Here is a 14,593-nt window from a genome sequence, read left to right on the forward strand (position 1 = left end):
TTACAATCTCGCAAACCTTCGAACTTTAGTTTATGTTCCAAGTTGCGCGAAGTTTTCAAAGAATTTAGAAAATTGTAAAACTCTCTTTTATCTCTGAGTGAGAATGGCTGTTCGAAATTACAAAGCACAGAGAACTTTTCAAAAAGGAAAGAAGCAAGAACGTGCCATTAAACGAGAACGATAGTTGTATACGTACTTTTATAATTGTTCTTTATTTTCAATAAGAAATATCGTATTCCCCATTCGACGTGATATTTTTATCTTCTAATATTTCCAACATTTCCTTCTCGTATTTATAATACCGTTTATTGCAATCCTTTCATTGGCTTTTTTCTTTTTTCCCCTCTTCTTTCATTTTCTTTTCTTTATTTACTACAACGTTTCATTTCGTGCTACTTTTCTATCGGAGGTGAAAAAAAACAAATGAAATTCTCTTTGTTCTCCGTTCGTGAACTGAAATTTAAATCAACTCTCATAGAAATTTCTACTAGCACACACGTTAGTCGTCTTATTTACGAACTTTGTCTCCATTAAGAAGAAAACAAAAGCATTTTTAGAAAACTTATGAAATTTTTTTTCTTTTTTAGACTTAAATTAATACCTCTAAATTTTCTATATTCAATCTGATATATCTATTCTCTTTCACGCATCTCTGTCACTTTTCAACTAACTAGTTCATCCACTCGAAACTTCGTCATATTCTCATATTCGAACTTTTGCCTTGAATTCATTTTTCAACGTAAATCATCAGAAAATTAGATCACTGTGGAAAGATTATTAAGTATCGAAAAGATAGCAAATCTAAATTGCAATGAAAAATTAGATAGACATCCGTTGGAAAAAAAAAGAAATTAATTCGTTTCGCGAGTGACAACGAATGAGAAATGCGTTTCAAATTGTTTTCGCTTGATTAAAAAAAATATCTACGGATTAGTACGAGTTCCAGTTTGATTAAAAAAGAAAAGAGGAATAGGAAGATCTACGTCACTACGTCAAAGAGCATGGATTGTAATATCTCCGATAGAAAAAAGATGGTAGAAAAAATTTTTCAAAAATTAAGAAGATCCAAATGACAAATTCCCGTTTTTTTTGTTTTTTACTAAAACCCGTTCGGTCCTTCTCTTTCCGCCTCAAATTATCGTTTATTCAATCGATCGCGTACCTTAACTGATAGGAAAGTCTACAAAAAAATGACACGTCTGTCGTGAAAGCAATTTCGTCAGGTCTTTTATTATCGAGAACTAACCATATTCGCGATATCAAAGGCCAAGTACAATACGTTGTAACCGTGCTTATTACTAATTATCGGTTTTTCATCAAAGGCAAGCGATATTAAAACGAGATATGAATTTTTTCAAAAAATATTTTAATATATATTATATTACATATATAATAATAATAATAATAATGTGCAAATACCTATATATCGAAGCAACATTTTACTAGAATTCGTGTGTTTAACATATTATTACTACAAATTCAAATGAAAACAATCGAAATGACGTTACCATTCCGATGGAAGAAATCGAACGAATTTGTAATTACGGTCGAAAGATATATGTTATTCTCGCTGGTATAATTCAAAAACAAATATTAGTACGTACCTATTTATCTACCTATTTACGTACCTGTGTAAGCTTTCATTTTTGGCGGGGTTAAAAGCTTTCTAGAGATACTTTCCTGCAATGCGGATAAGCGAAGGAAAAATTCGTGTACATAGTGAATTTCGAAAGTGTGTCCAGAATTATTGCTGACGATATTACGTGAGCTAACATATCCGAATGAAGGAAACCGGGCCACAGAATTTGATACAGAAGGCAAACCTTCCTAACAGTACCACCCTCCTTTGACCCACCATTTGGATGATGTTCAACCATTGTACATTGATTATGGATCACACGTGATTGCCCTCGATAGGCCGATGTGCATGAGAAGCGAGGAATTCAATTTGAAATTAGACGTTGACGGTGCCTATCTCTATCGAAACGAACGTGTATAGATAGTTATTGAAGTTATTACTATAACAAGGGCTAACATTAATTAAATGTAATTGCAAGTGAAGGGGCTAAAATGAAATAAATAAAACCGTTAAAAATAACAAATTCCATCTAAATATAAACGAATTTTAATCATTATTACAACGATATCAATTAAATGCGCTAAAAATAAATGTTACGTATAAAAATAAAAAAAGAGTAATACATAAAATGATATAACTGTCGAAGGAAAATAGAGTTGTAAGAATAATGTTGTCTAACTTGAACAACTCATAACAGGGAATGTACATAAATGGATGAGAATGTCGTTGTCTTCGCAATATTTCTCGCGAAAAGTTTTCGAAGCAAGCGCTGGAAACGTCGCCGCACATTCTGCTGCAAATACGTGTGAGTTGAATCTATGAAATCGGATCGTGGAAAAGAGGTCTCTCACATATCCGTTAACGACGGACTCACCAAGAGAAGAAGACAAGCAGTGCTGCGGCCCTACGGGTCGCACGTTTGCGGCCTTCGAAAGTAGGATAAGCTACCCCCGCAGTAGAAAGCCGAGAAAACACGGATCACGTATGGCCGCATGAAGGTGGCTGAATACCTTCGTGTAGTAAGAGAGAACTACGTTGGTCAGATTAAAAATTTACCCTTATCGACTACAGACGTTCCAAGACGAAACATTATATTTTCGGGTTACATTATTGTACTACCATTACCATACGTATTCTTTTTCTTTTTCTTTCTTTCCCTGTTTGTTTCTTTTCTTTTTTTTCTTTTTTAATCGACTATTCGTTTTGTCAACACGTATATATCAAAATTTAATCCCATCGAGTGAATAAACGTTATTGGAAATACATTTATTTCAATATTATTTAATTGCTCGTAGTAATAGTCACGCATGGAATATTAGCGATATTGAAATTTCGTATAACTATCTTTTTTTTTTTTATTTTTTCCTTTCTTTTTTTTTAACAATTTTTAAACTAAACTGAGAAAGTACCTATATAGTATAAAAATAGCTCAATAAAAGAGTATTGTACCATGAAATAAGATTTCACGAACAAATCTTCTATCGTTATTACATACTCGTAACTTGAATTTTGTCGGGTTCTCATCCTGCCTCATCTTTTATTTACTAAAGAAATGGAAAAGAGAAAGTACGAACAAATTGCTAAAAAGAAAGAGAAAGAGAGAGAGAGAGAGAGAGAGAGAGAGAGAGAGAGTGAGAAAGGGATAAAGAAAAAGGGATAAAAAAACGATTACGAGAAAATCGCAGTAGCTTTGAGAAAAGGGTAAAGATCTCGCACGTTTCCGAAAGCAAAAAAGTAAAAAGAACTTAGAGAGGAGGGATCATGGTATATCGCCTGTCTCTATGTCGTCGTCTTCGTCGTCGTCGTTGTCGTCGTCGTCGTGCACGTGGAAGATTGGATACCATCGTGGGTAGACAGTTAATTCGACGTATGGTACTGCTGAAACTTTTTACGGTACGTGAGGTAGCATACTAAACAAGAAAGTAGGAATGCGCATTGGCTCTAGCTACTACATCTACTAACATCCTTTTCTCTTTCTCCCTTCCTTCCTCTTTCTTTATTTCTTCCTCTTTCTTTATTTCTTTTTCTTTCTCTTTCTCTTTCTCTTACACATATTTAAAAACCCCGTCTCTATTTCTCTCTTTCCCTTTTTCAGTTTCCTTCCTTTTTCCCCTAGTTTCAAAGTCGTTGTTGATCGCAATGATCCTAGAGAGTAGCATTGGTATTGGTGTTGAAGCGTATTCCGCATTTCCTAACCTAACAAATCCACTTTGCAAGCTTCTTTTCGTGCTGGCGCATCCTTGATGCTATGCGTCATTTTGTACGTCGATGTCACAGAAAAAGCGAATCGAATTCGACCAGTAAAAGGAATTTTCGAGGAATTTTTTTGTTCGAGTAAATCGAACCACCCTTCCTCCTCCTCCTCTTCCTCTTCCTCCTCCTCCTCCTTCTCCTCCTCCTCCCCTGTTCCGTTACTTCGCAGGGCCGAATTTTCTTCCTGAGTAAATTACACTTTCTTATGGATCGTGTAAAGGAAAGAACGCGTTTTGCATTACGAATGCAAGTGCATGGATAACGGTGTCTGAACCACTACTAACGAAGATAAGCAAATCTTTTTATACGTCTGGTTCCGACTAGCTATCAAATAAGCATTTCAAATTCTGGGTCACTGTCCGTCCATATATTATACTATACTTTCTCGACCGCCATTAATAGCGCAATTCTTGTTCGTTCTCCGTGCAGATACGGACGAATCTTTTGAAACTTTAAAAACCACAGGATTTCAAAGCTAGGGTATACATACATATATACATACATATATATATATATATATATATTCCGAAATTTCCGAGTCCACTTTGAAATTCGTGGAATAGTAAGTCTATTAAGAAAATAACCATTCCCCCTCTAGAGCAATTTCCTTAATTCGATACTTTTCGGTTAACTGTTTAGCGCAGCAAAAAATTCAACGATCTAAAGGGTGCCTCGAGCGAGATAAGAAACGAAAAACGATGCAAAATGTGAAGCTTAAGATTACTTTATTTCGTCATTAGGACACACTATTGGATTGTATTATATTATTTACAATGGAACTCTATCTCTATCTAATAAGAATTCAACGATTTTTCAAAGAATCCTGTTATCCGTGATAATACCTACAAGTTAAGAACTGTTTCGCAAAGGGAATATATCTAGACGTTTCTATCTTGACTATTCTATCAACAAACCGTGACTAAGTCTCGACGGTATACACGACTGAGGAGAAACAAGAAGGACAATTGGTTTCGAGATGCTTCATTTAGCCGCGAGACAAACTCGTCGTGAGATAAGGTAGACTCAAACTAAGATTCCCTGTTCTAAAATATGTATATTACGCTCATCGACGATAACGCTTCCGAGTTTCTCCTACTTGCTAGAATTACTCGTGTATAGTGATGTTGCTCGCGCATGCACGACCTTTCTCTTTCTCTAACACTCTTTGTCTCCCTTCCTTCCCCTTCCCTTCCCTTCCCTTTCTCCATTTGTTACTCCTTCGGAGGAAGTAAAATGGCTTCTTCTCTTCTTACCCATACCTAACGGCTACAAGGCTTTCCAACTTGGCTAATTTCAAGAGTAAGTCCTACCAAGCCGAATACTAAACCCATTTCAATTAACTCGCGACGTTATTTGCCGTGAATTTCGAAATATCGTGAGCGTAAAGCTCCTAAATTTCTCAACGCTTTCGATCTTTGTTTCTGAAGTCGACGTCCGATTAGAAACATTCGGCAAACTTGAAGCGATTAATCGTAATATACGAACCCTAACGAATAATCGATTGATCGAATTTACATTAATCAGTGTAATTGAATTGGATTTCATTTAAATTCAAATATAAATTAAATTGTTTAAATGAATTATCTTAATACTCTGTTGATACGTATATTAAACATAAAATAGAATAAAAAAAACTAACAAAATGTATACAGGAACTGGAGGGTTTCTCAAGAAACTATAGTTTGAACCAAGTTGCGCTTAGATTTACTTAAAATTAACAGGATAAGACGCGAACGTGCAAGAAGCAACGTATAATGGAAGATTAATTATTGTACGGTTTGCACCACACACTACACACAAGACTATGATATGTTATGTTCTGGTGCAGTATATGCGTAGCTAGAGGCGCTATTCGTATTCGAAGGCACGTTTCACCCATGTACCAAACGTCGCAATATTGCTCTCTATTCTCTCTCTCTCTCTCTCTCTCTCTCTCTCTCTCTCTCTCCCTCTCTCTTTCTCCCATAGCACGGTAGGTCAATACAAACTTATAAAGAGTTCACGCTTATCACCAACCAATTGTCATAGCTTTTTCCAACGACACTTCGGATATTAAAACGCTTACGGATACATGTGGAATCGAAAACACGGAGACTTTTCTTTTATCAACGTGCAAAAAAATTAAAAAAAATCAAAAAGGACCGAATCCCTTGGTACTATTGAAAAGCTCATTTGAATTACCTTCCGTTCGTAAAACGCAAATAAGCGTTTTATTAAAAATATCACATTTAACCAAAGGGAATAAATGAATATTATATCGAAAGTCGGATAAACGCATCGATTGTTTACGAGGAAGATAAAATGATTCGTTGATTAAATAAATGTCCACGGTGATGCTTTTATTTGATTTTTCTTTTTTCTTCTTTTGTTTCTTTTTTGTTTATTTATTGTTTCTCGTCTCTTTTCGGTACAAAACGTAAATTACTTTTGGCTCTCAACACGAGGTAGAGTACAGTTAGATAAAACGACTAGTCCTTTTTACTGCAAGCCTTTCTAAATGACGTTAACGTTAACTAGTTGAGAGAAGTGCCTAAATTACTCTCGAAAATATGGCTCACATTCAGCACCCTCGTTCACCAAAGCGACATCGTTTATATATGTATATATACGTACATATGAAATGGAACTAAATGATGAAATGTTGACAAATGTGACTGCTATATGCAACCCGTTACGTCTCTGCACTCGATTGGAAAAGGATTACAGAGGAAGAAAATACGAAAATACTTCTAGGAAATATATCCTACTGGTAAAGAAAAAGTATTGTCCGAACAATACTTTAGATTTTAGAATGATATCTTCGAAAGTTCTCAAATAGTATAGTATTGATGTTGTTCCGATTAATTCTGCTTTCATGATACTCGACTAATTCCACGAAGGGACATTAAAGAAAACTTCGACTTCGTTCGTGTACTGACAAAAACATGACCAAATCTTGAAATCGTCGCTCATAGAAAACAACCGGAACGAGAAATACGGAAACGCGTCGCGTCACGTCTCGCATCGTGTCGAGGAAACATGGAAAAAAAGTAGACAATACTTTTTAACGTTTCTACCAAAGTCTTTTATCAAAGATAAAGTATGAAAGAAAAAGAGAAAGAAAGAAAGAAAGAAAGAAAGAAATAAAGAAAGAGATAAATGAAAAAGACTTTAAAATTCGTAAGAGTTCTCAAGAATAAACGAATAGACGATGAAGTCTCGAGTCGTTCATTTCCGTAACGTCAAACACCTCGATCTTATTCGCTTTACCTCGGATTAATTATAGTAGATCGAGTTTTAGTTCAACATAAAGTTAACACAGCCAATTATCGAAGCTGCGCGTGTCCCTTCTGTTCTTAATTACCCTTCTAATGATGCTCTTGTCACCCGCTATTTTGAACACGAGAAGCAGTTCCTCTCTAACCTTCGTTCAAACTCATCTTTCGATACTTCATTCACGCGCATTTTATATTCAAATCTTCTTTTTTCTTTTTTTTTTTTATTAATACTTTCTACAATCACGATAAAGACTATACAAAATTTCTAATTCTGATTTTTATTCTACGACATAACAAGTATCTTCTTAATTAGATCACGGAAAAGTTTAAATCTAGTAAAGGTAGCCAGTTATGAATACATTATTTAAAATAATTATTATAATCAAATATAATTATAGCTTAACAAAGATTAAACACAGCGACAAAGGTATTTATAACTTTCATTAGAATTGCTACGTCGTTTCTTTCAGAAACAAAAAACAGAATACCTATTCTTCCTGCTCATTATGCTTGTAATTACGATGTCGTAATAAATATTAAAATAATAATAATAATAATAATAATAATAATAATAATAATAACAACAATACTGTTACAAGAAAACGCGTTTATCGTCTTCTTTTTTTGTAATTGTTGTATCGTAATGATAATGTACTAAACTATTTTTTAATTTCGTATCGGACAGGATGTAATTTTATTGATCTTCTCTAGAATTAAAAGATATATTAAAAATTATAAGAAAACCTTTTAATTTTTTTCTCTTTACGATAAATATTAAATGTAGCAACAATATTAAATTTATAAATAAATTGCGTTAATTTGTAATTAAAATTGTGAAACGTAATAATCTTATCTAGTACCTACGGGCTTAGAATTTCAAATGTCTCTAAAGAAATTTTTCTTCAAGAATTTAGAAACTTCATTTAATCTCTTAGTAACAAATTACAAAGTTCTACTCGCTCTACTGATACTTGGCGAGACAGGTGGTACAACCGAACGGGAGGATGATTCTACGTATAAGAATAAGCCGAAAAAAAGAGTAACATTTTTAACGTGTATAGCTTTGTTTTCGAAAAAATCTTATTTGAAACATTTTTCATTTAAGAACCTTCTATTGTCATCAGGATTATGATAATTATGAAAAGAAACTCACTTAATTAATTTTTGGCGACAATGGAAATCGTTGGTTACGATAATAAGCTGCCGTCGCTGCATCATCGTCACAGTTCAACTGATGGAAACATACTAAAGATAGGAGAAATAAGTCAGACGGTCGAAGACAAAATGTAAACATTATAGAAGGCAACGTATAGGAAAGCGTAAACAAAATCTCGAACGAAAACATATTACTTTACTTTATCGATTTATTTTTATATTTAGAATTACCCTTCGTCCGGTTTTACAATCCAGCACATAGATTTAAATTATTATCGATTTAATTACTCGAATTAATAGCTTCATTTAAACATAATTGATACAAAACTTTATTATATCTATTATATGGATTATTATATATATATATATAATTATGTACAAAAAGCACAACGATCTCGAAGCTTTCATGAAAGTTTTCAATAATTGACCATTGATGGCATATGGTGAAAGTAATTCATCGGTCATGTTTTATCTTATAACGCAACAACAATTTAATTACACGATTTTACGTACATAAAACGAACGAGTTATAGATTTTTGAGATTTTCTACTTCCAATGATTGTTTCATTCAAATACATGCACAATTAGCAAGCAGATCGATAGTGCATCGAACTTATGTGTATACTATGTGTGTTCTCAAGCTCTCACGTGCTTATATATATATAACACACACATACCTAAAAATCCTCAAAGTATTTTAGTAAATTTCACGAAGAAATTTTTTCCAAAACACAGAAAGCAGAATCTTGTTAAAGCATAAGTATTACTCTTATAGACCATAGCATATTTATGTACGTAGAAACAGCATATACAAAAACTCGTGAAGGCTAAAAAGAAGGGAAACATTCTTCTTCGTAGAAACAGATACACGCACTCTTTGAACCCATCTCGCGTGGAAAATTACATCTAACCGAGAAACTGTGAAACCGTAAGAGCATTAACGCTCTCATTTTATCCAGCCTCTCGATTTAATATTAAACAGCTAAGTTTGTCGGCGACATCATTCCGTTACTGAATCCACACGGAGTAGTATAATGCATGCAAAGTACGTCTCTCGATTATGCTACGGGTTATATCGGTGAAAAAAAAAAAAAGCCAAAGAAAGGAGAGAAAAAAGAAGAGAAAGAAGAGAGAGAATAAGATATGACAGGGAAAATATCGGTCACGATAATATATTATACTTGACTAAATTCCCAAGAGAAAATAATCCCATACGAATATAATGGACAAATATGTTTTCCAATATTTCCATCATCGAGAATGATCTTGTCAAAAAATTGATCCCTTCGATTTTTGATTTATTTCTATTATTGCAATCATTTGTTCTTTCTTTTTTCTTTTTCTTTCCTTTCTTTTCTTTCCATTATATAATAAATAAATATACGAGAGAACGATAACCTCGCGTTAATAGCGTGAAACGAGCAGGAAAAAGACTCGTTAAGCTTGCAGGATAGTAAATTTGAAAGATTTGTTTGAACTTACGACGTCGATTATTTGCATAAGCGTAAGGCCGAAGCTCAAGACGAGGGGGTCGGACTCGTTTCCCACCGGCCGCTCCAGGACGTTATACGCATCCAGCAGATTTGACAGCAGCCGCTTCTCGTGACTACCGCCGCTTACCAGTCCTGCCCAATTTACATTTACAGTAAGAACTTTTTCATCGACTCCTTAACTACTGGGCCCTTTTCGTCCTATCCGACGAACTCGTAACGAATTCTCGTTATTATCGCGTTTCGATGATAATCATTCAAATGGGTTGATACAGTTAATGAAATAGAAATGAAATAACAAAAATATCAATTAATCAATAATGCGTATGGATGTTTAATTGAAGACATATCAATTTTATATTTGTATATTATTTATTTATATATGTAAATATATATTTTATATGTATATATCCTTCCGAGCGAGCACTTCTTATTTGAATAGGTCAGTGGTTCCCAAAGTATTTGCCTTGGCGCCTTGGGCAGCCGCAATTTGCTCACATGGGCAAAATATTACACATTTGTCACGAATAAAATCTATAAGTATATCATGCCAAAAAATATTTGGGAACCACTGGATTAGAGATTCGTTCGTTAAAGAAATAATCAGGCATTCAAATGCTAGAGAAAATATATATTTAAACTACAATTGAGATCGTACAAAATATATTCGTACACGTCTAGAAGTTGTATCATTGCGTTGTTAAAGTTCTTCATTAAATGAAATACACAGGATATACATCCATTGTCTATTTTCTATGAAGATAAAAGGTAAATGTTTTCGTGGATAAATAATATAATAAGAGTGTAAAGTTTTTTCGACACAAATTGTCGAAAAAATAAATAGTTCAATTTTCGACGTATCATCTTACATAGAACTTGGAACACGCGAAAATTTACTTTTATCGTACAATCTTTGAAAATCCTTTCGAAAACAGACTTATCTTAAGCACTACGTTCTACCTTACGAATTTCCTCGTCTTTTCGCGAATGTAACTTCGTCATCGCCTTCTATTCTTTCTCTCCCTTTTTGCCTCCTTTTCTATCACTTTTTCTTTTCCTTTCTCTTTTTATTTCTCTCTTTTCCTCTTTCTCTCTCTCTCTCTTACTTTTTCATTCTCTCCCCATCTCTCTCTCCATCGTATTTTTACTACCCTCGAGAACGACAAAGAAAAATATCTTATCTAATATCTACAAATTGATCGTATTCCGAAATTGGAAGGTATGCGGAAAATTCTTTCCCTACAATCTCCGAAAAAAAAAAAAAAAAACAGGAAAAAAGAATAAAAATGAAATATGAAAAATCAATAAATAGGTTTAATCGTAAAATGTATACGAAAGTGAATGAATATTATTCCAATGGAAAGATATATTGTTATTAATAAATAGAACACGAATATTCCTGTGACTCGTTGTTTATTCATTATCAAAATTGAAATTAAATTCTGTTTCAACAACAAATCGAATAAACTTCGAATAGTTAACTAGTCAATTTTAAAGTTTAGATTAGTAAATTCCTTATTTAATTAAACATTCAATCTTTAGTTTTGTGATGATAAAATTGATCGCGAAGGTCCCCTTGGTTAAATAATTTAATTCAGTTTAATTAACCTGCCGCTTATACTCGGATTGGGTGAATAATAGTTAGTGCGCGCTTGACTCTTAAACCAAACGGAATGAATTAGTCTCAAGGATTGGTCTTAACTCGACTATTTAAAAATTGAGAGCAACCAAAGTACCGAGTTCATTACCGATAAAAATTTACGGGCGCCCTTATTTTGCGAACTCTAGATCGAAAGTGGAACATCCAATCGGCTGCAAAGATGATATCAGATTATTCGTTTATCTGTTAACGCGTATTTATTAACACACATTTTGAAATATCGTATCTATCTTTATTTTTTTATTTTTGGTTACTCGATAAATCTGAAATTTCTTCGAATAAACTAGAAACGTGGATTTGAATAACGACTTGACATTCTTAAAAAACTTACTTTTCACTCCGTATTCTTTGTATCCGCAGAAATCAAGATCGCGGAGTCAAAGTTTCACGAGCTATGTTGTATTGGGATGTGAGAAATAGATTATCTGATGTTTCGTCTCCGAACAAACCGTGATTCATGATAGTTTACACTTCCTTATCGGGAATTTCGTAACGTAAATTTCGTAATAAATTATCCTTTTACAAAAATTGATACGCACGTAGCGATTTTCTTCCCTTACCCAACAAGCTACTTCCTAACTTTTAACGAAAAAAAAGAAATGGTACGAAATAAAAAGATGTCTCAAGTTGAAAGAAGACGAATGATACTTTTCTTCCATTTCTTTTACTTATCTCTCTTCGTATATACGAGTAAGTAGCCAACATTTGAGCATGTAACCGCAATGATAATAATATTTCAAGTCAGGATATACTATACATTTCACATCGTGAATATGTTTTGTTAACAACGGAACACCGTATCTGATTACTACAGAATTTTACTGTAAAAAGAAAAAAAAAAGAAAAGAAAAAAAAAAGTTGCTAGGTAGAAATCAATAACCTCTCGCTTCTCCCTTACAACTGATATTTTTATACGACGTTAAAAATATTACATTAAACGGAGGCAGAAGACTTAACCATTGGAAAAAGGGCTGACGCGACTTTTATGAAAAGAAATTGTAGTTAAAACGAATAACCGAACGATAGGATGTATACTTATCGATACGATCTGAAGATGTAAGTACTTATATTTTCTAAAAATTACTACTTATCGCGTCAAAAGAAAAGTAAAAAAAGTTTAAATAATATTTGAAAATGTATCGACGTTTATACGCGATGATAATCTTGTTACTTTAAATAGAATATCACTTGTTACATCGATTTATAAGAATGTGAAACCAACAGATAAGCATCGAAAATATTATTTCAAATACAGGGCTTAATAAGCATACGACAGGTGAGATCATAATTATCTTATTAGCAGAAATTTCAGAATTACGGGGTATACGCCTTAAAGTGCTGAAAACCTAGGACAGATGTCGCAGTAGTTAATGAACGAACGAGTCAGACGAATGCAGAGTTCATAAGACATTGATCTCTCATTAGATTCTCAAGACCTTCGATTTACGTGTGCGAATGTATGAGCAAGAACACGTTTTTGCGTGAAAAAGAAAAGAGAGAAATAGTTCCTTCGGAATACGAAAAGTAGAGAATTTACGAATTAATGCAGAAGGCGTATATGCAAGTTAAGACATAGGAATGATAGAAAATTTATTTAAATACACTAGTAAATTTAATCTATCCGAATCGTACGAAACTTACTTAAATAGAAATCGAATACGTTTATCGAGCTTAAATATTCCATTACAACTTGCAAATAATGAAAATGAAATTACTTCGAGACACTGTTCAATTCCTTCCCTCCCTCCCTCCCACCTTCTCTTTCTTTATTCTCTTGGAGACCACTCAACGAAATTTCCTATACACTAGTATCCTTTCTAATATTCTAGCTCGTCGCTTTGATCACACCTTGTGTCTACCTACGCGGCCATGACTTTGAACGTTCGTGGTCGATTAGGGCGCAAATTTGCCATAGAAATTGGATCTGCTCCCACAGAATTTATAACGTTTATAACGCTCGCGCATGACCATAGAAATATATACCACACACGTGTATATACATATACCTACAAACGTATACATACAAAGTTGGTCTATTCGATGTATTAAATTGGCTCATTACGACAACGAACTTCAAGGATGATTTGCTTGAAAAAAACCAACCACTTGGCACTTTTTCCATACTCTAAATGCAAGTACAGATAATCTTCCTATAACACGGTAGATAGGTTCCTAGAAAATGCTATGTTATGTGAAACCGTATTATATGAGACCCAGAGTTCATTATTCCTTCGTGTCATTATTTTAAGATAATTTAGTTTTTAAACATGTTCATTAAAAATCATGTTATTCAATGCTATAGAAGTACAGTTTTGCACAAAGATTTTTGCAATTTTCTTATCGTGTTATAGCGAAACCGTGTTATAGGATGCCGTGTCGTAGGTGTGAGCTACCTGTATTATATAATATAGGAATAACATTAAAATATATTTCCTACCAAATTAAAAAAGTAATATTAATGAAAAGAAAACCAATTTCTAATGTGACCACAGACTGCTATTGTTTATCTCGTTTTCATTACGATTTCTATTAAAAGAAAAGACTCTTTGAGGATTGAAAAGGAAGATTACAAACGAAGAGAAATTCGTAAGAGAATTTTTATTTCGTTTCCTAAACGTTTTTCTAAACATGTGAAAACAATAACTGACGATTCATTATGAACACTCTTACTGTACAAATAATCTTTTGATACAATTTTCCATAACTCAGAAAAAGTCCAAAAGTTTTGCATTTTTTTATTATTTTTTTTAATTTTATAGTTATTTCATCGTTGAAGTATAAAATTTTATCTTCTTTCATCTTTAAACAGATCAATATAATCATTAGTTAGTTATTTCACGAATTAACAGATTTTACAAAAATACACTAACATATATATATAATGATAGAAAAAGAGAGCATACTATTTTCTCTCGACGAACTGACAAAAAAGGAATAAAAATTATTGTATATGAAAATTACGGCCTTTGTCTCGTTTATCTATTCTATTCTTTATATTTCACATCGCGATATGAGATGCGTTTTGAATTTATCATCGGTTTCTCTTTACAGTGCACTCAAAGTCTCGCTCGGGCAACGTGCCTCGTTTCGACTCATTTTCTTTTTTTACTTTTGTTTTTTACTTTTCCAAAGCCCAAAGTCCGCTTCTCTCGCAGAGTACGAAATGTGATATACGCTCTCTCCTTATCGTAGTCGATA

General features: G+C 33.3%; 1 protein-coding gene across 2 annotated transcripts in view; it reads right to left on the bottom strand.

Moving 5' to 3' along the window:
- Nucleotides 1–14,593, bottom strand: part of LOC122524962 (neuronal acetylcholine receptor subunit alpha-7-like) — a 131,000-nt gene that overhangs the window by 85,099 nt on the left and 31,308 nt on the right. The window contains exon 2 of one of the 2 annotated variants that reach the window (XM_043647479.1): nt 9,728–9,870. The exons of the other annotated variant lie outside the window; for it this stretch is intronic. Within the exon in view, the coding sequence (XP_043503414.1) occupies nt 9,728–9,870 (143 nt within the window). The remainder of the gene's footprint in view (nt 1–9,727; nt 9,871–14,593) is intronic. 2 annotated transcript variants of the gene reach the window in all.

The sequence above is a fragment of the Polistes fuscatus genome, unplaced genomic scaffold (assembly GCF_010416935.1).
Source record: "Polistes fuscatus isolate 324 unplaced genomic scaffold, CU_Pfus_HIC Scaffold8, whole genome shotgun sequence".
Classification (NCBI taxonomy): Eukaryota; Metazoa; Arthropoda; class Insecta; order Hymenoptera; family Vespidae; genus Polistes; species Polistes fuscatus.